At 42.5% G+C, this 25,633-nt stretch overlaps 1 protein-coding gene across 6 annotated transcripts in view; it reads right to left on the bottom strand.

Annotated features, from left to right (window-relative positions):
• Positions 1 to 25,633, bottom strand: part of LOC109921458 (islet cell autoantigen 1-like) — a 92,826-nt gene that overhangs the window by 26,809 nt on the left and 40,384 nt on the right. For 5 of the 6 annotated variants that reach the window (XM_048598824.1, XM_048598825.1, XM_048598826.1 and 2 more), the window contains exons 7-10: positions 11,372 to 11,497; positions 8,591 to 8,689; positions 4,605 to 4,696; positions 2,576 to 2,619 (exon numbers count right to left, since the gene is read on the bottom strand). In XM_048598824.1, the coding sequence (XP_048454781.1) occupies positions 2,576 to 2,619; positions 4,605 to 4,696; positions 8,591 to 8,689; positions 11,372 to 11,497 (361 nt within the window). Of the gene's footprint in view, positions 1 to 832; positions 1,652 to 2,575; positions 2,620 to 4,604; positions 4,697 to 8,590; positions 8,690 to 11,371; positions 11,498 to 25,633 lie in introns of those variants that run through there. The other variant, XM_048598829.1, reaches the window with a different exon arrangement.

Here is a 25,633-nt window from a genome sequence, read left to right as displayed (position 1 = left end):
CCTCCAGTCCGGGACGCGCCTCCCCACTACAGCCTCCAGTCCGGGACTCGCCTCCCCACTACAGCCTCCAGTCCGGGACTCGCCTCCGTGGCCTCTGGTCTAGGACTCACTTCCCGTGCCGGCCTCCAGTCTGGGACTAGCCTCCCACATGGCATCTGGTCTGCTGGTTGGAGTCATACTTGGCACATAGGAATACAGTTGTGGTTGTGGGAGGTCAGTCCAGGACATCTCTGCAGGAGTTCCTCAGGGTAGTGTCCTTGCCCAAACCATCTTCAGCTGCTTCATCACCTTTCCTCCATTATAAGATCAGGGTGGAGATGTTCTCCAATGACTGCTCAAATATTGAAGCAGTCCATGTTCAAATGCAACAAGATCTGGACAATATCAGGCTTGGGCTGACAAGCGGCAAGTAACATTCCTACCAGACAAATCCCAGGCAATGACCATCACCAATAAGAGACAATCTAACCAGCATCCCTTGACATTCAATGGTGTTACCATCACTGAATCCCCATCTATCAACATCCTGGAGGTTACCATTAACCTGAACTCAGATGGACTCCTCACCTAAATAGTATGATGGAATACTCCACACTTGCTTAGATGGTGCAGATCCTCCAACAACACTTAAGAAACAGACACCATCTAGGTCAAAGCAGCCCACTTGGTTGGCACAACATTCACAAGCATAATCTCCCTTTACCGCCAATGCTTAGCAGGAGTGTGTACTTCCCACAAGATGCACTGCAGAAATTCACCAAAGATCCTTAGACAGCAGCTTCCAAACCCACAACCACATCCATCTAGAAGGGAAAGGGCAGCAGATACATGGGAACACCACCTGCAAAATCCCCTCCAAGCCACTCACCATACTGTCTTGGAAATATATCACTGTTCCTTCACCGTCGCTGAATCAAAATCTTGGAATTTCCTTTCCAAAGGGCATGGTGAGTCAACCTATAGAACATGCACTGCAGCAGTTTAAAAAGGCAGCTCACTGCCAACTTAAGGATATCTAGGGATGAGCAATAAGTGCTGCCCACATCCCATGAGTGAATAAAAAAAAGTCGAGGGAAAGATTAAGAGATGGGAGTGGACAAGTAGATTAAGAGTTGGGAGTGGAGGGACTGAGAAATGGGAGTGAAAGGGCTGATTAAAAAATGGGAATGGAGGGGAAGATTAAGAGATTAAAGTGAAGGGGCGGATTAATAGTTACCGCCTAGAGAAGATTCTGTTTAATATTTTCACATTAGAAGTGGATTTAAATTTAATATGTCAGCCACACGTCCTTGGTTTCAGGAGCAATGGAGAGGTCAGGAACTGCTGGGGGGATTAAATCGATAAGTGTTTTCTCCAGCACTCTTCAAGGGCCAGGAAGGGCCGTAGTACTTGTCCCAGTTCTTCAGGCAAACCTTCAGTCTCCCAGCTACTTATTGCAGCCTTTAACTGTAACTACCGATTGGTCAGCTCTCTCCACAATCATCCATGGTGACATTCTCCCCTGCCAGTAACTGGAAAGTGACTTTCCACAGTCCTCTTCCCAGACCCAGGATCTCTTTATGAGTGCAGTACACAGGACATCCCTGACTGCAGCTCCATGCTGTTGGTTTTCTTGCCTGGCAGCTGGCCAGCCTGCTACTTTAGCCAGTTGCTGGTTGGGAAATAGAAAGAAAAAGTTCTAGAAAGGACATGAATTTAGTCGGGTGCCCACATCCCTGGTATCACCTAGTGTACCTGACACTCCTTGGAATGATTAGGGCCGCCAAGGTACACCTAGTTTCTAGTTTCTTTCCAAGCCACTCACCATCCTGATTTGGAAATGTATTGCCGTTCCTTAATTGTCGCAGAGTCAAAATCCAGGAACTCCATGACCAAGGGCATTGTGGATCAACCTACAGTACGTGGGCTGCAGTGGTTCAAGAAGGCAGCTCACCCAGCACCTTCTCAAGGGGCGGGTAGGGACAGGCCAATGCTGGCCAGTCAACGACGCCCACATCCCATGAATGAAGAAAAAATGTCTCCTTTTCTGAACGCTCAGTATGAGCGAGATGTGGTAATGGATGATTACACTGGGGAATAAAATCAGACTCTTCGCTCAGGGTTAGCCACATTTGGCATTGCCAATCTGCTCAGAGAACTAAGTAAAACCCTTACTCAGAGACTGACAACAAGGCAGCACTCTCTGCCATGAAAAGTAGTTAAGGTGCATAAGATGAATCCATTTGGGGTTTGGCGGGAGAGAAAAATGGTGATAGGACAAGGTGAAGCCTGTGTGCAGCAGAAACACCAGGACAGTGGATTAAACTTGTATCCTATCCCTGCTTCTCCTGTTGTGTTACATTTTAACATCAGCCTCCCTCTTGATTTTGTTGCTGGTTCTCTGGCTTTGGCTCCTGCGGCATTCCAAGAATATGAATAAATCAGAATTTGTATTCCCCATCTAAAGTCAGGATGGGATTTGAACGTTCATTTTTTTTCCAGATTATGGCGAGGGAATACTTTGGATTGAAAGTTAGATTCCCTTTGGGTTTTGCTGAAATTTAATGGTGGCTGCAAGGCCCTCTCAATCCTTTACCTGCACCAGGTTCAGGTTCTTCATCTTCATCCAGAACCACCAGCCTGAAAACAAATGAAACCACGTCAGATGGAGAAACCTGGTGACCATCCCATTACTTTATATCAAAGTTCACTTTCCTCCAAAGCATGCACCGACTAAACTCAGGAGCGACAGGTCACCACTGAGCCAAGGTTTGATGTGATTGAGTCAGATTTTTAAAAAGAATTAGGGCTGGGGGGTGGGGGGGGGGGGGGGGGGGGGGTGCAAACGAACTGTGCTCCAGATATGGTGAAGTTTGAACTTAAATGGAATAAAAATGGGGCCATTCCAGAAGGAACAATTAAGGTAGGAAAGAACAAGGGCTCCAAATTTCTTTTTCTTCCACACTCTTCCTCCTCTGTACTTGCACACTAAACGGGAATTAAGATTCAACTAATCTCCTACTCTCATACATTTATTTCCAAAACCTCAATATGTGGAACCCTTCACCTCACTCAAGTCTCTCTACACTCCTAGAATCCGTGCTTTTAATACTGAGCCTTGGTGTGCCCACCATGGCTCCCATGTGCCTCAATTTCACTTTTTGATACTGATGATGTCCTCTAACTCACTCGTTGGGTGCATCAATAACGTGATTTATTAAACACTGCATATTTATAATGAAACTTCATCATCTATGAGGCCTTCCAGTAAACACAAAAACTAACAAGCTACTTTACCAATCAAACTAAATGTAAGTCTCCACATTTTTCCACAGTAAAAATGAAGAGCCTTGTTCTGTATCCAGCCCTACAATGGGAGAATAACAAAAATGGTTCTGAGGTCATGCACAGGAGAATAGTTATGATCCTGCTTTTAATAAAACAATTCCTCGCTGTGTGACCTGTGTTAGCCTTTGATGGATGATTCTCAACATTACTATCAGCATGATAACTGTCTCAACAAACTGCTGCTGTTTCCTCACACCTGTTGTGTTTCTTCCTAATTGCTGGGCAGCTCTGATTATGAACTCATGATTAAATAAGAGGAAAGGCTGGAAATTAGGAGGAACTTTAATCAGTCTTTCCCTCCACCCAAAAAAGGCTTCCTTTTTATTTCCTGAATTCCTCAGTACATCTTATTGCAACTCTAGAATGTAGTTTATTACACAAAGATGTTCCATGCTGGAAAAGAGTTTGGTCTACAGTGAAGACAGAAGAGGTCATACGATTAGTGTATCAATATTCACTATTGGAGAGCAAAATCTATTTGTTCTTGCATTTTTAAAAATCTGAAATAATGTACTAATTCTTTCTATTTATCTATTGCTCTCTTTCTCTCTGGTTGCTGATCTTCCTGCTCAGCACATGTCCTGCTCCCTGACCTTCCCACTCCTCACATCTCCCACTCACTGTTTCCCTGTCCCCCACCAAACTTATGATCTCCCAACCACTCAAAACAATTTAATTCTCTCATCCTAAAGACAAAGGCCCATGGAAGTCTTGAGTTAGGTCACTGGTCAGCCATGGTCTCATTGGCTTAGGGAGCTGAATCACCTTGACCATCAGACAGAGGCAAGAATGACCAGGGCAGCTATCAGCAATGAAACCAGGTCTATCCTACTCATTACGGCTGGTCAGGAACGTGTGCCGTAGCGGATAACACATGGAAACTCTTTTTGTAATTTATCCCAGTGTTAACAGATGTGTGGTAATTCTTCTACATGCTGATCAATTCGGGGTGAGTCATCCTCAGCTCTGGGGTCAATTTCAGCTGATAGCCAGCACAGAATGAAGGCAGGCTACAAATTTTCAAGCAGCATTGAGATTAGAATAAAGTAATGACCAAGTTCATCCTAGTATATACTGTACACATGCCTTATAGTCAAAAACATTTTATAACAGCATCTGCTCTGTGCCCCAGATTGATTTCTTAATCTGCCTGGAACTTGCTTCAAGAAAGGCATAAAGTAAGTGTGCAACCAGTGAACAATGCAGCTGCTGACTAGTGAGGTACAGCTATTTCTATCTGGCCCCTCCTGTTTGTGATTACAGGAATCTTTACTTACTTGTCTATGTCATTAGTTACACATTCCTTCTCTTTCTCCTGACTCTGGTTGAGCTCCTCCTCAGTTAGATGATGAAATGGGTCTTGCAAGCTCTGTGAGTTTGAAAAGAAACAACCAAAACATTGAAATGAGACCCTGTAAATTGCACTAACTGATTATTCTTGAGTCTAATATAACAAAGGAGAATAGATGATACATGCTTATTTAGTTCTGGAATATGAAGTGGCTACGTCTTCACTGAACAGGTGCAGTAATGATTCGCAAAAACAACCCTGGACCCAGATTTTTAAACAATTCATTCGCTTACCGCTTGTAGGTATCATGGGATAGGCCAACATTTAGTATGTGGAGACTCATACTTATGACAATTGAGAGTATCACTGTCTCATCTTCCCTCTTGGGTAGATGGAAAAGATCCCAAGGATGAGAAACAGCGAATTCTTCCAAGCCTCCTGGCCAATACTCAGCCATCAATCAAAATAGATTCATTGGTCATTTATCTTGCTCTATTTGCAGTGTACAGATTGGTTGCTGCCTTTCGTGATAATTGCGATGTTGTCAGAACATGGTAGGAACTATGTAAAAATGTAACTTCTTTCCTTTCAACAGCTCATATACTTGATATACCATTGTCATACAATCATACTGTATGGAAAGAGACCCTTCGGTCCATGCTGACCATAGCCCCAAACTAAACTGCGTTTGGCCCATATCCCTACAAACATTTCTTATTCATGTACTTATATAAATGTCTTTTGAACATTGAAACTGTAGCCTCATCCGCCACTTCCTCTGGAAGTTCATTCCACACACAAACCACTCTCTGTGTAAAGAAAATGCCTTTCAGGTCCTTTTTAAATCTTTCTTTTCTCATCTTAAAAATACACCCCCTTGTCTTGAAATCCCCCACCATATCTACTCACCTGATCTATACCCCTCATTATTTTATAGGCCTCTATAATGGTAACTTCCCAACTCTTACGCTCCAGTGAAAAAAGTCCCAGCCTATCCAGCCTCTCCCTATAACTCAAACCCTCCATTCCCAGAAACATCCTGGTAAACTTCTTCTGAACCCTGTCCAGCTTAATAATGTCCTTCCTATAACAGGGCAAGGAGAACTAGATACAGTATGCCAGAAGAGGCCTCATCGATGTCCTGTACAACCTTAACATAACATCCCAACTCCATATTCAATGTATACCAATCACAAATAATTAGATAATTCTTGACTTACAGCATTGACAGTGGGGCTGCAGTGTAACTTGAATTCAACAATACTAACAGAGGGACTGCAGTGGAAGGGGAATTCAACAGCACTAACAATGGAACAAAAACAGAAGTTGCTGGAAAAGCTCAGCAGGTTTGGCAACATCTGTGAACAAAAAAATCAAGAGTTAACGTGTCGGGTCCGGTGACCCTTCCTCAGAACTGATGGTACCTGGGAAAACGTCAGTTTATATGCAGAAAGTAGGGAGAGGGTGGGGTAGGGAGTAAACGATAGGATAGAGCCTAAAGAGAAGAAAGAACAGTTGGACAGACAAAGGAGTTAATAACGATCTGGCTAGGAGGGTGAATAGTTGTTAATGGGGACAGTTAGTGACTAACAATAGGTAGTGTGTAATGGCTTGCTATGTGATAACAAGGCCTGGTGTGTGGGTTAGGGGGCTAAGTCAATGGAGAGTTTAGGCCCTAAAATTATTGAACTTGATATTGAGTCCGGAGGGCTGCAGGGTCCCCAAGTGGAAAATGAGGTGTTGTTCTTCCAGCTTGCGTTGAGCTTCACTGGAACACTGCAGCAAGCCAGAGACAGAGATGTTGGCCAGGGAACAGGGTGGTGTGTTGAAGTGTCAGGTAACAGGTAGCTCAGGGTCTTTTTTGCGAGCAGAACGTAGATGTTCTGCGAAGCAGTCACCCAGTCTACACTGTGCACTGACAATGGGGTTGCAGTGTCGAGTGAATTCTCCATTAGTCTCTTGATCACTTGCTAATGAAGCAGTTCTGACCACTCTGATATCAGTGGAAAATTACATGGATCAATCCAGAGTTAGAAGAATCACAATCCAGACTTCCACCTTCACTGGCTCCGTCCTGCCTCCTTGACCTGTCCGTCTTCCCTCAACTGACCAACCCCCATCCCAACTCTCTACCTACACACCTTCAGTGGCTCCATCCCCACCTCCTTGACCTGTCCGTCTTCTCTCCACCTATCTGCTCCTTTATCCACCTTCCATCATCGCCTCCCCCGTCTCTCTGTTTATTCCAAAGTCCCCTTCCCCTCCCCCATTTCTGAAGAAGGGTCCAAAGCCGAAACGTCAGCTTTCCTGCTCCTCTGATGCAGGCTGGCCTGCTGTGTTCATCCAGCTCTACACCGTGTTATCTCAGATTCTCCAGCATCGGCAGTTCCTACTGTCTCCGAGTGTAGGTTTCTTTCTCCATTTGAATCACTGTCCATGTGGCCTTTGCCTCGCTTCCTCCTTTTTAAAGTGCTGTTGTTTTGATTTTTTTTCTCTAAGTTCCAAAACAATGCAACAGCTTATAAAACAGTAATTACTGCTCCTAGGATTCCAGGAAATCAGCTCCAACACTGAAAATACCCCAAAAAAGGAGCAGCTCTTACAGCCACAATTTTTCCCCATCTTCCATCTATAGGTTATACTTACATAGGTTAGACCTCAGCTGGAGTACTGTGCACTGTTCTGTTCTAAGGACCACACTTTGGAAGGATGCAAATGCTTTGGAGAGACTGCAAAGAAGTTTATGAAAACTTTTTTTATGAGGAAAGATTGGAGAAGCTGGGATTGTTTTCTTTGGAGAGCAGAAGGTGGAAAGGATAATTGATAGAAGTTTTCAAAATCATGAGGGGTGTGGACAAATTATTAAGAAGAAATTGTTCCCACTCACAAGAGGAGCGAGAACTACAAGGCGCTGTCTTAAAGTATTTTACAAAAGAAGCAAAAGCAAGGTAAGAAATTGCTTTCTACTCAGTGAGCAGTTAGGAAATGGAATGCACTGCCTGCAAGTATGATGAAGGCTGGTTCAATTGAGACATTCATGACGGCATTGGATGATTATTTGAATAGAAACAATGTGCAGATTTACAAGGAAAACACAGGAGATTGACACTAAGTTAAACTGCTCAGAGAGCCAGTTCAGACACGATGGGTCAAGTTGCCTCTTTCTATACCACAATAATCCCGTTTGTTCTAAGATTAAGGATGCAAGCTATACTCAGAGGACCCTATATTTAATGTACTCTAAAGAACGAAGTCAAGAAAACCAATGGTACCCACAATCAGGCAATACACAACATTTGTACTACTTGCTCATTTTAACACCAAAGGTGTGAGACGAAGAGAATTCTTTTTCACAGAGAAGACCATGGATCTTTGGAACTTTTCTTCAAAACATGGTGGAAGTAAAGTCTTTGAATATTTTTAAGGCAGAGGTAGACACATTTTTGATAAGCGAGGGTAGATGGAAATGTGAAGCAAGCAAATCTTACTTCAGGGCAGGCTCGAGGGGTGATCTAATTAGTCCCACTCCCCAACAGTTTCCAATCGACTCAAGATGTTTTCTGTTCAAGTATTTATCCAGTTCCTTTGTGCAAGTTATTGTTGAGTATGTTTCCACTACCCTTTCAGGCAGTGCATGTCAGATCATAACTTCTTGTATAAATAAACTCATCTCGCCTTCAATGAAGCACTGAGAATATATCAAGGCCTTCTGATGCTGCCTTGGAGGCCTTGTGAAAGGATTGGGCAGGAGGATAGGCATGTGCATGGAGCAGAAAGACCACTAGCTAACTGTCAGCATTATCGTCACCTCGATTCTACAGCAGTGGACTAACATTTTGTTGTTTGGATGAGTCAGACAGAAAACCTGTGGGAGCATTTGTCAGGAGATGAAACAGATGAATTTTATTTGGAATAAACAGACTCGATGGACTGAAAGGCCACTTCTTACTTCATGCTTTTTTTTGGTCTTACCTTCAAAGTGGTAAACTTGTATGGCTGATGACCCTTGAAACTCTCGTGAATCTGTACCATCGCATGAGCAGTCCTCTCCCAGAAGTGCAGTAGTGTATTCTAGTGGAAGAAAAGCAAACACATCACTTCTAGGTATACAGAAGAAAACAGGGAAGGACAGCAAGGGCAATTAAGACAGAGAGGTGACTTAATGACAGTGCATGGAGTGGCAGGGCACAGTAGCAAGCCTGACTGGCAACTTCCTAATCTGAGACATGCCATCAGGAACACACTGGAAGAGATGTTTTCGAATGGACAATAATAGACAGGGCAGATGAAGGTGGGGTGGGGGGAGAAAATGAGAGAAATACCTCGGTCCATTCTCATGTACTTACGAGCAGAATTATCAATAGTTGCGTTGACAAGCAGACTGATTTCTCACCTACTCAAGCAGGAATGGCGCATCACCCAAGGAAGGAGGGAGGAGGAGAAAATACTTTTAACTTTTGGAACAAAAATTAACAAATAGCAAAACATATTTGAACAATTGTTGTGACAGAGCTGTCTCATTAAGTTGTGACTCAAAATTTTCAGATAGAAATATGCTTATGGAGTGGAATAAAGGAAAAGGCTTACTTTATACTTAATGTATTACACCATATGCAAGAGGAGACAGAAAAGGGGGTATGATAATAGTAACGACGCTACTGGATTATTAATCCAGAGAAGATGAGTTCCAGTCCCATCTTTCTGGATGTTTTATACTTGAATTCAGTTTTTAAAAAGACAAACCCTGAAAACAAAAGTTTCAATAAAGCCCTTTTGGAAAGGAAAGGAAAGTGGAAAGGAGACCTGCTATCTGTATCCAAGTTGGCCAATGCAGAATCATAGAAAGTCAAAGCACAGAAGGAGACCATTCAGCTATTATTTCTGAGCTGGCTCGTGATCCTGCTTATTCCACACTCCTGCTTTCTCTCTGTAACACTGTAAGCTCTTCATCACCTCTGACCATTTGCCTTGTAAAATTATTGATGGAATCAGCTTTCACCAGTATTGTAGGTAGAGTGTTCCATTAACTCTGAGCAAAAAGGAATAAAGTCTCCTACCTCCCCTCTAGATCACTTACCAATGATTATTGAGACACTTGCTGAAGGCGATAATTTTTCTCTACTCACCTCATCAAAACCATCTACCACATTGAACCTCTATTAGGTTACATCTTAACCTCAGCATTGTCTTCGATTTGCCAGCTTAGGTCCAACCAAAGATTTATACAGTTTAGCATGGTCTTTTTGATTTTATATTCTGTGCCTCTACTTCCAAACCCACATTTGTAACCATATCAACTTGCCAAATAAAAGGACCAAAGTCTCTCTACTGTTTTCCAAAATATGTCACATCCCACTTCTCTAAATGAATTGTATCTGCCACACTCCTGCCCACTTCATTATCCTGGAGTCCTCAACTATCCTTGTTATCTATTACATCGCTGAGTTGCATGTCATCTGCAAGCTTTCCAAATACCGTTTCTTTCAGCTGAGTGAAGATCATTTATAAAATTTCTTCTTGTTATAAAAAGAGGAACTCATCCATGGGGAAAACTACTCTCCAGTCTGAACAGCATCCATCACTACCCAGTGTCTCCAGTCACTGGAGTCATCCAAGCCAAATATGTGACTTGTTATGGGCTTCCTTCTTCTTAAAAAGCCTTTTAGGTGATATTTTGCTGAATGCCTTCCAAAAGTCTGTATGTACATGTCTACTACTGCTCTACCTTGATCAAACTTCTCTGGTATGTCATCTTATGATTCAATCAAGTTGGTCAGACATGATTTAACTTTAACAAATCCCTTGAGGCCCCTTCTTAAATCCAGGTGTTTGCAATGGAAATGTTATTTTTCCCCTGCTATGAATAGTAGGTTAGCTGGCCTCTAGTTCTGTGGCTTATCCTTCTCCCATTTGTTGAACAGTGATGGAGCATTTGCAAACCTCTAGTCCACCAGCACCACTCTTGTATCCAATCAGGATTGAAAGACTGTGACCAGTGCCTCTGCAATTTTTATCTTTGTTCCTTTCAGCAAATTAGGATGCATTCCATCTGGGCCAGGTAGTTTAACACCATTTGGTCATGCTAATCCTTTATATACATCCTCTCTATTATTGTTCTGTCCATAGCTTTTCCCTTTTCTTTGTGTTACCTTCACATCATTCACTTCTTTTATGAAGGGGAAGCTGCTTATTTAATAAGTCAGCCATATCCTCTACTTATATATAAAGAACTGCCCTTTGGATCCTTAATAGATGCAACATTTTCCATTGGTAATCTGCCGCACTTTATGCATATAGAATGTTTTAGGTAAATATTCTAAGATATGGCCCGGCAAGTTGTTCTTCTCAATTGTTTTTTTTGGGGGGTGGGGATGGGGTAATAAATGTCAACTTTGTTTGTGACATAAACATTCAAAGAATAATAAAATGACTGGGCAGCCAGTCAGCTCAAAGTTTTGGGGGTCGACTGAACTGTTTTAGGGATTATGATACTTCTCCTTCAAAACAGAAACCTCCTCAGCACGTAAGTGTAATTCTTATTAGGTAAGTTCCAACTGTGCACCATGCCAAATGATACAAGTTATTTAAGGAGAGTGATGCTGTTCTCAAAATTGACAAACAGACAAGAGATGGAAGGGGAAAATCACTGTCTCCTTGTAGAGCGCGCCAAACTCCAAGGTTTGCAAGTGTCATTATTGCTGTTATCTAATGGCACCACGTTCTGTGATGTTTTTGGTTCCAAGGCATTAGTACCTGGTAAGCAACAAGTGACTGGGAAAGAAGATTACAACGGCTCGCTCCAAGTAAGTCCACTTTCTGACACACATCATTCTTTAGCTTGTCAAACTGAACTTTGGCATTCCGCACCTGTGCCTGGACCTGCATCAAAACACAAAACAGAAACAATGCTCAGCCATTGTCTGTGCATTTAAAAGAAGCAAAATAGACTCAATTTTTCTTCTTAAAACACAATTGATCTTTTCACAAGGTCAAGACCTGCAGTTGTGTTTAGCCTGTGTTAATTATTCCTTCCTTCTCTCAAAGGATGGGCTGGTGAAGATGGTTCTACAGAAATCCACAGCTTCATCAGAGCAGCCATTTGTCAGGTGCAAATCCACTCAGAGACAGACTGAATCACTGCTTAGTCCAATCCTGTGCTCACCTGATATTCACACACATACATCTGATCTTCCCAGCAAGGGTCACAGACAGCCACTGGGGACAGTATTTCCACCTCCCTGACTCTATCATCGGTATGGAGGAAATGGGTTTCATTTCGTGGGAATAAACACAAAGAACTGCGAAACCTGGAAATCTGAAATGAAAGCAGAAGTACTGGAGAAACTCAGCAGGTCTAGCAGCATCCGTTGAGAGAAAAAAAGTTAGCATTTCAAATTCAGTAACTGAGGAAGGGTCACTTGCCTCGAAATATTAACTCTGCTTTTCTCTCAACACATGCTGCCAGACCTGCTGTGTTTCTCCAGTGTACTGTTTTTGTTTCACTTCATGGGAACAGGTACCAGTACCACAGAAAGAGAAAGCTATTCCTCAAGGCCAGTCAGTGCGTAAATGCAGTGGAACAGGTTCTGGTGAATTTGATAATTAGCGATGTAGTAAAGCCTTTAAAGAGAATAGCTGGCTGGGAAGGTACAAGTTAGAAGAAATTTTGGTAGTTAAAAAGAAGGGACAAGCCAAAAGTATAGAGTAATGATACGGGCAATGAGAACCACAATACGACAAGATGAGATTGAGTAGACAGATGTTTGATTCAAAATAGATCTTACAATCACCGCCCAACATTACCCTATCTGTACCATTGCCTTCAACCCAGGGATCAGCTCTGGTTGAGTGGAGAATGCAGGAGGGCATGCCAGAAATAGTACCTAAAAATTAGGTGACAACCCGGTGGGGCTACAAAACAGGACTACTGTATGTCAAAGAACTGAAGCAATATGCAATAAAAATGGTCCTGTAACTAACAGGTCAGATCACAGAACGAAGAACAGAACAAAGCACAATACAGCACAGCAACAGGCCCTTTGGTACACTAAGACTACACCAATACATGAAGCCTTTCTAAACTAAAAAAACTTTTGCTCCTACTCGGTCCTTATCCCTCTGTTGCCTACCTATTCATATATCTGTCAAGATGCCTCTTAAATGCTGCTATTATATCCACCTCCACCACCACTTCTGGCAGCACATTCTAGGCACTTATCACCCTCTGTCTGTGTAATATACTTGCCTCTCACATCTCCTTTAAACTTACACCTTTTTACGTTAACCCTAGTAATTGACATTTCTACCCTAGGGGAAAAAGCTCCAACAATCAAAGCTCTGCAGCCCTGCCACAACTGGTCGTGAATGGGGATGGACAATTAGACAACTCACTGGAGGAAAAGGCTCCACAAATATCCCCATCCAAAATAAAGAGGGAACTCCGTGAGAAAGATAAAGCTGAAGTATTGGCAACCATCTTCAACTGCTTTATCAATGACCTTTCCTCCAACAGAACATCAGATATGGAGATGTTCAATGATGATTGCACAATGTTTACTAGCATACATTACTCCTCAAATATTACATATGGGCATAACACGTTTTATCAAGAGCACGACATTTAGGTTTGGACTAAAATGGAACATAATATTTGCACCATCCAAGTGTCAGGCAAAGACTACCATTAGACCATTAGACATAGGAGCAGAAATTAGGCCATTAAGCCCATCGAGTCTGCTCCGCCATTCAATCATGGCTGATAAGTTTTTCAACCCCATTCTCCCACTTTCTTCCTGTAACCCTTGATCCCCTTGACAATCAAGAACCTTTCTATCTCTGTCTTAAATATACTCAAATGACCTGGCCTCCATAGCCTTCCGAAGCAGTGAGTTCCATAGACTTACTGTTATCTGGCTGAAGAAGGTTCTCCTTATCTCGGTTCTAAAAGGTCTTCCCTTTACTTGAAGGCTGTGCCCTCAGGTCCTAGTGTTTCCCACCAATGGAAGCGTCTTCCCAACATCCACTCTGTCTAGGCCATTCAGTATCCTGTAAGTTTCAATTAGTTACCCCCTCATTCTTCTAAACTCCATTGAGTATAGATGGAATCCTCAAATGTTCCTGATATGTTAAGCTTTTCATTCCTGGGACCATTCTGAACCCACGCCAGGGCCAGTACATCCTTCCTGGGATATGGGGCCCAAAACTGCACACAATATTCCAAATGTGGCCTGACCAGAGCCTTATAGAGCCTCAGATGTACATCCCTGCTTTTATATTCAAGTCCTCTCAAAATAAATGCCAACATTGCATTTGCCTTCCTAACTACTGACTCAACCTGCAAGTTTACCTTGAGAGAATCCTGGACTAGAACTCCCAAGTCTCTTTACACTTCAGACTTCTGAATTTTTTCCCCATTTAGAAAATAGTCCATGCCTCTATTCTTCTTACCAAAGTGCATGACCTCACACTTTCCCACATTGTACTCCATCTGCCACATTTTTGCCCGTTTCTTCAGTTTCCCCGCCTCCTCAATACTACCCGTCCCTCTAGCTATATTTGTATAGTCTGCAAACTTAGCCAGAATGCCCTCAGTTCCTTCATCTAGATCATTAATGTATAAAGTGAAAAGTTGTGGTCCCAGCACTGACCCTTGCAGAACACCACTCGTCACTGCCTGCCATCCCGAGAAAGACCCTTTTATGCCCACTCTCTGCCTTCTGCCAGATTGCCAATCTTCTAACTACGCTACTACCTTGCCTCTATTACCATGGGCCCTTGTCTTACTCAGCAGCCTCCTGTGAGACACCTTGTCAAAGGCCTTCTTGAAGTCTAGGCAGATAACATCCATTGGCTCTCCTTGGTCTAACCTGCTCGTTACTTCCTCAATGAATTCTAACAGAGCTGTCAGGCATGACCTCCCCTTGATGAAACCATGCTGACTTTGCCCTATTTACCATGCAAATCAAGTGTTCAGAAACTTCATCCTTCACAATGGACTTCAAAATCTTACCCACAAACCAAGGTTAGGCTAATCAGCCTGTAATTTTCTGTCTTTTGCCTTACTCCCTTTTTAAAAAGGGATGCCACATTAGTGATTTTCCAGTCCTCTGGGACTCTCCCTGACTCTAGTGATTCCTGAGAGATCACCACTAACGCTTCCAATATCTCTTCAGCTATCTCCTTTAGAACTCTGGGGTGTGGCCCATCAGGTCCAGGTGATTTATCCACCTTCAGGCCATTCAGTTTTTCTAGCACCTTCTCCTTGGTGATGGCCACCATACTCAGGTCTGCCCCCGTCTCTCTTGAATTTTTGGGCTATTACTTGTGTCGTCCACTGTACAGACTGATGTGGAGTAATTATTTAGTTCCTCAGCCATTTCCTTGTTCCCCACTACTATCTCTCCAGTATCATTTTCCAGCGGTCCAACTCCACTTTTGCCCTTTATATATTAAAAGAAACTCTTACAGTCTTCCTTTATATTACCGGCTAGCTTTTCTTTATATTTAATCTTCTCCCTCTTTATTTCGTTTTTTGTTGCCCTGTTGGTTTTGGTAAGTTTCCCAATCCTCTGGCTTCCCACTGCCCTTCACCGCATTATATGCTTTCTCTTTTGCTTTTATGCTGTCCCTGACTTCTCTTGTCAGCCATGGTTGTCTAGTCGTCCCTTTAGTATGTTTCTTTTTGCTCGGGATGAATTTTTGCTGTGTCCCCTGAATTACTCCCGGAAACTCCCCCAACTGCTGTTTCACTGACTTTCCTGCTAGGCTCCTCTCCCAGTCAAGTCTGCCCAGCTCTTCCCTCATGCCTCTGTAATTGCCTTTATTCAGCTGTAAATGTTGCTGGAGAGATAGTAATGGGGAACAAGGAAATGGCCGAGGAACTAAATAATTACTCCACATCAGTCTGTACAGTGGACGACACAAGTAATAGCCTAAAAATTGCCTTTATTCAGCTGTAATACCGTTACCTCTGATTCTATCTTATCCCTCTCAAACTTCAGAGTAAATTCAATCATATTATGATCACTGCCTCCTGAGGGTTCCTTCATCTTGAGCTCTTTTATCAAGTCTGCCTCATTGCACAACAGCCTCTCTGCTCCTATGATGCTGCTTGGCCTGCTGTGTTCATCCAGCCCTGCACCTTGTTGTCACTAAATCCAGTATTACCTGTTCCCTAGTGGGCTCCACCACAAGCTGTTCCAAAAAGCCATTTCGCAGACATTCCACAAATTCCTTTTCTTGCAATCCACTACCAACCTGATTTTCCCAGTCCACCTACATATTAAAATCCCCCATGATCACTGTAACTTTGCCTCTCTTACGCACCTTTTCTATCTCCTGGTGTATCTTGCGCCCCAGCTCCTGACTACTGTTTGGAGGCCTGTACATAACTCCAACTTGTGGTTTTTTTCACCTTTACAGTTCCTCAATTCTACCCGCATAGATTCTATACCATTTGACCCTACTTTGTTTCTTACTATTGATTTAATTTCATTTCTTACTATTAAGGCAACCCCACCACCTCAGTTCAACTGCCCATCTTTTCAAAAGGATGTACATCCTTAGATATTCAGCTCCCAATCCCGATTCCCTATTGTCCCTGAACATCAACACCCTGGGGGATTCCATTGTCCAGAAACTGAATTTATCTAGCCATACATATAGTGGCTAAAACAGCAGGTCAGAGAATATTAATCTATAGCAACTATCTTGACATTTCATCGATAAGGCACAAATCAGGATGGAATATGATGGAATACTCCTCACTTATTGGATGAGTACAACTCCAACATTAAAGAAATTTAACGCTTCCAGGACAAAGAAGCCCCACTTGTTCAACACAATATCCACCACCTTCAACATTCACCTCTTCCAACATTATGCTTAGGTACAAGAGTGTGTACCATCTACAACATGCTCTGCAGAAATTTATCCAGGTTCCTTAGACAACACCCTCCAAACCCATGACCACTACCACCTAGAAGGACAAGGACAGCAGATACGTGGGAACATCGCCACCTGCCAAATTCCCCTCTAAGGCACTCACCATCCTGACTCAGAAATGTATTGCTGTTCCTTCACTATCGCTGAATCAAAATCCTGGAACTCCTCCTTAACAGCACTGTGAGGGTACGTATATCACATGAACTGTAGTGGTTAAAGAAGGCAACTCAACATAATTTTCTCAAGGGCAACTGGCAATGAGCAACAAATGGTGGCCCAGCTAATTACACAAAAGAATAAAAACATCAAATCTGCCAGCAAGTAAGGTCCTTATAGGGGAAAGTGGCAAATAGACAGGTTCTTTATCTGAATACACACAGCATTTGTAACAAGTTAGTGCAACTGATGGCAGAAATAAAAGTAAATGGACATGATTTAACAGGCATCACAAAAACAAGAGTGCAAGATGACCAAGGCTGCAAACTGAATATTCAGGTCATGATACCTCAGGAGGAGACAGAAAGCAAAGGAAGGTGAAGTAGCTCTATTAATTAACAATGAGATCAATATAAATATGAGAAATTAAGTTGGTTTGGCAGATTACGTTATAGAATAAGTGTGTGTGTGGAGTTTTAAGAAATAAAGAAATCACCAGTGAAAGTAGTCCATAGGGCCCCTACAGTAACTTCACTTTAGGACAGAGTTTATTCATCTAGATATAGTGGGGCTTTATATGAAAGATACTGCAATAATCTTCATGTTGATTTGATAGGTTAAATGAGTGGGTAAAAATTCAGCAGATGGAAAATATGGGAAAACATGAGCTTGCCCACCAAATATTGGTTAGATGTATAGAAAAGCAGAATAATATTTAAATGGAGAAAGATTGCAGAATGCTGCAGTACAGAAGGATCTAGGTGCCATTGTACCTAAAACAAAGAAAGTTAGAAAGTTGTTACAGAAAGTCAGCTTGTTGCATGGGAGATGGTGTACTAAAGTAGGGAAATCTTGATACAACTGATTGCTGAGATGACACCTGAGTCCTGTGCACAGTTTTGGTCTCCTTACTTAAGGAGGGATGTACTTATATTGAAGGCAGCTCAATGAAGGTTCACTTAGCTGATTCCTGGGCTAAAGGTGTTGTCTTATGAGGAAAGGTTGAGCAAGTTGGGCCTTTACTCATCAGAGTTTAGAAGAGTGAGAAGTGGCCTTTTGAAAAAAGATCTGAGAGAGCCTGACAGAGTAGTGTGCTTCTGCTGTAGGCAGGACTCTAGACGTAGGTGGCGTAGGTTCAGAATAGAAGCTTGTCCTTTTTAACTTGAAAGTAGGGGAGATTCTTCTCTGAGAGGGCCACAAATCTTTGGAATTTTCCACCCCAGACAGCCGTGGAGCTGGAGTTCTTGAGTAGTCTCAACCTGAGTCAACCACTTTCTTTTTAAACTGCAGGGGAGCTGAGAGTTATGAGAACAGACAGGAAGGTGGAGTTTATGTCAGCACAAGATCAACATGATCCTAGCGAATGGTAAAGCAGGCTCAAGGGACCGCGTGGCTTACTCCTGCTCACATTCCGTATGTTCTTATATCACATGATGGGGGTTAACGGTGGAGCCCTGACTGAGATCAGTTAAATGAAAGAGAATTTTTAATGCCCGAATCAGATGTGAATTTATGCACCCTCGGATGAACTGAGAGATCTGGACAAAGCAAATCTACACATCCAAAGGCTCCAATAAATTATTTTCAAAGCCAATGATGTGAAATGTAACTTCAAAGAGATGCGCTGCATCCAAAAAGTAATTAAAACAGAGTGTTCTCTTCCCTTGAGTGAAATCACCTTAAAGAAATCTGCCGTGCAACTTTCACCATGTGTGTAAACATCGTAGTCTGTTAATGATTTTCCTTCTTTTAAGCAAACATGAAAATCACAAAGAAGGGCTGGAAGCAAGACGTCAGAGCCAAAGCCATGTTTGGTATTTCAATAGAATGACCAAATTTACTTGGTGGGAAAACAACAAGATATGTAGTCTATGGCTAGCAGACTACCCAAGAGATAGAGGCAGGTATAGGGGCAAAAGATAACTTTATACATCACTGGCTCACAAAATCTCCGCAGATGAGAACCGAATTCTAGCAGAAGGCAAACAATCTGAAACACAAACTTGGTTTTTCTCTCTCTCCATACATGCTAAGTATTTCCAGTGTTGTCAGTGTTTTCCTTCAAACTTACATCACCCCACAATATTTTGCTCCATGAGTTTTTTTTAATTCGTTCCTGAACACGACAGCTTCAGAAGTGAGTTTGATTTTTAGAATTTTCCATTGACCCCACATAAAACAAATTAGATTTTAAAATTACTTTAACCTTCACTGGTCTCCTGGTGGCCAGATGGCAGGCGAACAGGGTGTTTCCAGGTCTTTTACTGGATACTCCACAAGTGACAAATAGAAGTGTGGCCTGGGATTGATCATCTCCTGCTTTAACCAAGCCCGTGGCCTCTGTCACAATGGCAAAGGGACACACATTTATTTCACTGCTTTCAGACCCCTGGGTACGTATCGTGGCTTTGCACACAATCAAATACTTTCGAGGTGTGGTAACAGTTTCAATGTAGGAAATGCAGCAGTTAATTCTGCACCAAGTAAGATTCAACAATCAGAACCGTGATATCTAGCAGATCAGCTGGAATGCAAAGCCTTCTGTCTCCAAGGTGTGAGTGCTACTGACTGAGTGACATTCACATCTAGAGAATCAACATGATTCAGTGTCCCACCAACTGCAGTGATATTGTTGTGCTCCTGCTGTTACCTTATTTCTTGCCCATTGTTTTTCTACTTTGGGCGAGAAGGACTAAAGTGGTGCAGATGATAAAGGTTTACAACGTTGTTGGTACATTGCAACTATAAAACCAAATTATAAAATTCAGGAGTTGTATTAAGACAGGAAACAATGTATAAGAAACATGCAGTGTATACAGTACAATAAAGCATTTTAAAAAGTTCATCCTAAAAAGCTGGGAGCAGGAGTAGGCCATCCGGCCCTTTGAGCCTGTTGCACCATTCAACTGGCTGGTTATTGCCTACCTCAACGCCACTCACTCATACTATCCACATATCCCTTGATACCTTTAACATCCGGAAATGGATTTATTTCTGCCTTGAATATATTGAAGGACTAAGCCTTCTCGGCTCTCTGTGATATAGAATTTTGAAGATTCATAGTTTTATTTAGACACTACCAAAACATTTAAAAAATGTGCACAGAATATTATTCGAAAAGCGTTAGCGTTTTGGCTATATTGCCACAAAGTTAATGGCAGTTACTTATGCATCTCTGAAGGCATTTTGTGCTGAATGCATACTTTGCCAGGTCTATTTGGCCAGATAAACTAATTCCACATTTCTTCTTCATCACTAATCTTTCTCCCACAAGTTAGCAGGACCAATGCAAATGCTATGGTAAACATCCAAAGATTTCCAAACTGCTTTTCGAACTGAACTGATGGACTGGAGCAATCAGGCAATTCAGGAAGACACTCTGAATGAAAGCATTTCACGTGTTTGTGCTTTTGCAACTCAATGAGAGTCTGTAAATGATTAAGATGCTCCAACAGACTTGAAAACCTTAGGTTGGGTTTTGCCCTAAAGCACGGATAATTCAGACTACAATATGTAGCAACTATATATTGGGATAGTGCAAAAGCCTAGACAGACTGAGAGATTTCTGCAGGTAGTTCTCAAGTAATAACTCGGGGATGGCGATGGCCTATTGGTATTATCACTGGACTGTTAATCCAGAGACCCAGATAACATTCTGGGGACTCGGGTTCGAATCCCACCAATGGCACAAGGTGGAATTTGAATTCAATCACTATCTGGAAATAAGAATCTAACGATGACTGTGAATCCATTGTCAATTGTTGGAAAAACCCAACTGGTTCACTAATGTCCTTTAGGGGAGGAAACTGCCATCCTTACCCAGGCCTACATGTGACTCCAGACCCACAGCAATGTGGTTAACTCTTAACTACCCTCTGGGCAATTAGGGATGGGCAACAAATGCTGCCTACCCAGCAACGCCCTCATCCCGTGAAGGAAAACAAATACTGCCAGACTGGTAAGTACAGTCACACCCTAGAATGAGAACCTTTTCACTGGAACAATGGCTCAGCAACACCCCAGCAAATGGCAGAACATTCATGATGTCTCACAATCCTGTCTGAGAATCATAATCATATGCTTTTTTTCTGGCATTTCTCTTCAGTCAGCAGATCCCTCTCCTAAATCTAACTAGGAACTAAACAATAGGTAGAATACAGGTTCTTTTTCTGTTTTTGTAGAGTCATACACCATAGAAACAAGCCTTTCACCCCACCGTATCTATGCTGACCAACAACACCAAACTACTCTAATCTCATTTATCTGCACTTGGCTCGTAGCCTACTATGCTCTGGCATTTTAAGTGCTCATTCAGATGCTTCTTAAATGTTTTAAGAGTACCTGCCTCTACCACATTCTCAGGCAGTGTGTTCCATATTTTTACCACCTTCTGGATGAAAGAAGTTTTCTTAGATCATCTCTAAACCACTTAATCCTCACCTTAAATTTGTACCCTCTGGTCTTAGACAAGTCTGCCATGGGGAAAAGATTTTCGTGATTTAATCTGCCTATATCTCTGCTAATTTTGTACACCTCAATCAGTTCCCATCCCCCAGCCATCTGCTCCATGGAAAACAAACCCAACCTATCCAGTCTCTCCTCATAAATTTTCATCCCAGGCAACATCCTAGTGAATCTCCTCTGCACGCTTTCCAGTATAGTCAAGTCCTTTTGATACTGTGGCTACCAGAACTGCATACAGTATTCCATCTGTGGCCTAACTAACAAATGTTTTATAAAGTCATAACAAGATTTCCTTGCTCCTATGTTGCACACCCTGGCTATTACAGGAAAGCATCCCGCATGCCTTCTTCATTGCCCTGTATATCTGTGCTGAAACACCTTCTGGGATCAATGGATTTGTATACTAAGGTCCCTTTGTTCCTCAGTAATCCCTAGGAACCTACCATTCATAGTGTATGTCCTTCCCTTAATAAACACCCCAAAAGGCTTCACCTCGCACTTATCAGGATTAAATTCCATCTGCCATTGCTCTGCCCAATTTACCAGCTGATTAATATCATACTGTAGCCTGAGAATATCGCCCTCACTACCAACACGACCACCAATTTACTAATTGTACTCTCTACATTCACATCCAAGTCATTAGGGTATGTAACAAGCAGGAAGGGTCCCAGCACCGATCCTTCTGGTACACTGCTGGTCACAGGCTTCTAGTTACAAAAACAACCTTCCACCATCACCCTTTGCTTCCTATTAGCAAGCCAATTTTAGAACCTGTTTGCCAACCTGTCTTGGATCCCATGGGCTCTTACCTTAGGGTCAGCTTTCAATGCAGGACTTTGTCAAAGGCCTTACTGAAGCTCATTTTTTGCCCGTATCAGGCATGGCTCAGTTAGTAATCCCCCACTGCCATCATCCTCCCCGCTAATCTCCTGAGTCAGAAGGTTATGGGTTCAGAGATTTGAGCACAAAATCGAGGCTGATATTTCCGTGCAGTGCTAAGGGAGCGCTGCCCTGCTAGAACTAGTATCTTTTGGATGAAATATTGAATCAAGTCTCTCACTATCCTCTTGAGTGGACATATATGGATGTGCCTACTAAAGAAGGTGCAAAACTTGACCTCCTCTTGGGAAATAAGGCAGGGCAGGTGACTGAGGTGTCAGTGGGGGAGCACTTTGGGGCCAGAGACCATGACCCTACTAGTTTTAAAATAGTGATGGAAAAGGATTGATCGAATCTAAAAGTTAAAGTTCTAAATTGGAGGAAGGCCAATTTTGACGGTTTTAGGCAAGACCTTTCAAAAGTTGACTGGGGCAGATGTTCGCAGGTAAAGGGACAGCTGGAAAATGGGAGGCCGTCAAAAATGAAATAACTAAAGTCCAGAGACAGTATGTTCCTGTCAGGGTGAAGGGCAAGGCTGGTGACAAGAGAAATTGAGGTTTTGGTCAAGAATAAGAAGGAAGCATATGTCAGGTATAGACAGCAGGGATTGAGTGAATCCCTAGGAGAGTATAAAGGCTGTAGAAGTATACTTAACATGGAAATCAGGAGGGAGAAAAGGGGACAAGAGATGGCTTTGGCAAATAGGGTAAAGGAGAATCCAAAGGGATTCCACAAATACATTAAGGACAAAGAGTAACGAGGGAGAGAGTAGGACCCCCTAAAGATCAGGCTGCCTTGTGTGGAACTGCGGGAGATGGGGAGATACTAAACAAGTATTTTGCATCAGCATTTGTTGTGGAGAAGGATATGGAAGATATAGAACGTGGGGAAATAAATGACGACATCTTGAAAAATGCCCATACTACAGAGGTGGTGATGTCTTAAAATGCATAAAGGTGGATAAATCCCCAGGACCTGATGAGGTGTATACTAGAGCTCTGTGCGATGCTAGGGAAGTGATTGCTGGGCCCATTGCTGAGATATTTGTATCATCGATAGCCACAGGTGAGGTGACAGAAGACTGAAGGTTAATGTAGCACCACAATTTATGAAAGGTGGTAAGGAAAAGTCAGGGAGCTACAGCCCAGTGAGCCTGTCATCAGTGGTGGCAAGTTTTTGAAGGGGATCCTGAGGAACAGGATTTACATATATTTGGAAAGGCAAGGACTGATTAGGGAAGTTAACATGACTTTGTGCGTGGGAAATTGTGTCTCACGAACTTGTTTGAGGTTTTTGAAGTAATAAAGAGGATTGATGAGGGCAGAGCGGTGGACATGATCTATAGGGCCTTCAGTAAGGCGTTCGACAAGGCTTCTCATGGTAGACTGGTTAGCAAAATTAGATCACATGGAACAGAAGGAAAACTAGCTATTTCGATACAGAACTGGCTCAAAGGAAGAAGACAGAGGGTAACGGTGGAGAGTTGCTTTTCAGACTGGAGGCCTGTGACCAGCAATGTGCCACAGGACTGATGCTGGGTCCACTGCTTTTTGTCATTTATATAATTGATTTGGATGTGAACATAGGAGGTATGGTTAGTAAGTTTGCATATGACACCAAAATTGCAGGTATAGTGGACAACGAACGGGTTACCTCAGAGTACAATGGGACCTTGATCAGATGGGCCAATGGGCCAAGGAGCAGCAGATGGAGTTTAATTTAAATAAATATGAGGTGCTGCATTTTGGAAAGGCAAATCAGGGCAGAACTTATACACTTAACGGTAAGGTCTTGGGGAGTGTTGTTGAACAAAGAGACCTTCGGGTGCAGGTTCACAGTTCCTTGAAAGTGGAGTCCCAGGTAGATAGGATAGTGAAGGCATTTGGTATGCTTGCCTTTAATGGTCAGTTCATTTAGTATAGGAGTTGGGAGGTCATGTTATGGCTGTACAGGACATTGGTAAGGCCTCTTCTGGAATACTGCATTCAGTTCTGGTCTCCCTGCTATAGGAAGAAGTTGGAAAAGGTTCGAAAAAGATTTACAAGAATGTTGCCAGGGTCGGAAGGATTGAGCTACAGGGAGAGGCTGAACTGGCTGAGGCTATTTTCCCTGCAGCATCGGAGGCTGAGGAGTGGCCTTATAGAGGTTTGTAAAATCATGGTGGGCATGGATAGGGTGAATAGCCAAAGTCTTTTCTCCAGGATGGGGGAGTCCAAAACTAGACAGCATAGGTTTAAGGTGCGAGGGGAAAGATTTAAAAGGGTCCTAAGGAGCAATGTTTTCACACAGAGGGTGGTGCGTGCATGGACGAGTTGGATCAAAGAGTCTGTTTTCATGCTGTTCTGCTCTATAACTCTATGACTCTAAATGATTCTATGGCACTATTTTGAAGAAAATCAAAAGTGGTGCCATCAACCAATTTTTATCCTGTTATCAACATCACTAAATCAAATCAGATCACCTAGTTGCTATCACAATTCTTTTTGTGGAAGCTTGTTGTGTAGATTGCTTGCTGTGTTTCAGAAGTACTTCACTATGGTCACAAAAGGTGCTTTATAAATATAAGTTATTTTTCGTTGACTTTTAATTATTAGCTCAATCTAGATTAACAAAACCCAAAGTCTCTCTTCAAACATCTCAGCTGGGGTTCAGTGGAAAATACTCTACTTCAGAGTCAGAAGATTGTGTGTTCAAGACCTTCTTCAGCATTTCATGCAAAAAGTTTTGAAAGAGTACAGTACTGGTGCAGATGCTATCTTTCAGATGCAAAATTAGACCATCTTCCCTCTTAAACAACAGTGACTCACTGAAAACTGGTGCGCATTGACTGTATACCACTTTGGGACATCTGGAAGTTGTGAAAGCTGTGATAGAAATGTAATTCTTTCTTCCCTTTGTTAGAAATTGGGGTTTCCTTTAAAATTACGTGCTTTTAGTGTTCCACATTTAGTATTTCCTGTGTAGCTTGAGACCTCATTTAATCATGTTATAGTAGTAATTAGCCTTCTACTAGCCTAAGCAAAAGGTTTATCAGACACCACAGTACCCTATCATGAGTGAGTGTTTTTGAAAATAAGAATTTTGTTCTTAGAAGGAATGAAAATTAACCTTGAAATGGAGGTGGACAAAGGGCAACCAGTCATCTTGGCGTCATGAATAGCTGCCCCTGGTCATTGGTCAAAAGGATTCAGACAAATGACTGACATAGCATAAGTTAACACCCCTTGAACTAGGGTAAATCAACAAGTGCTTTGGAGCAGAGGGCAATCCTTAACAGGCAGTCCTTACAGGCAGTCTGCACAGAGTTGTCTTCTCTAGCTGCAAGATGGAACAGAAAAAGCGAAGAGCGAGCCAGGGAAGAGTTCCCTAATACCTCAACTAGATCGCAGGATGCTGCCTCCACAACCTCAACAAGACCACATGTTTCATGCCGAGATAGTAAGAACTGCCGATGCTGGAGTCAGACATAACACAGTGTGGAGCTGGAGGAACACAGCAGGCAGGCAGCATCAGAGGAGCAAGAAAGCTGAAGAAGGGTCCCGACCCGAAACGTCAGCTTTCCTGCTCCTC

The sequence above is a fragment of the Rhincodon typus genome, chromosome 7, assembly GCF_021869965.1.
Source record: "Rhincodon typus isolate 14 chromosome 7, sRhiTyp1.1, whole genome shotgun sequence".
In the NCBI taxonomy this organism is placed as follows: domain Eukaryota; kingdom Metazoa; phylum Chordata; class Chondrichthyes; order Orectolobiformes; family Rhincodontidae; genus Rhincodon; species Rhincodon typus.
The sequence above is the reverse complement of the archived record's forward strand: the minus strand, read 5'-3'. Positions and strand labels throughout refer to the sequence as shown.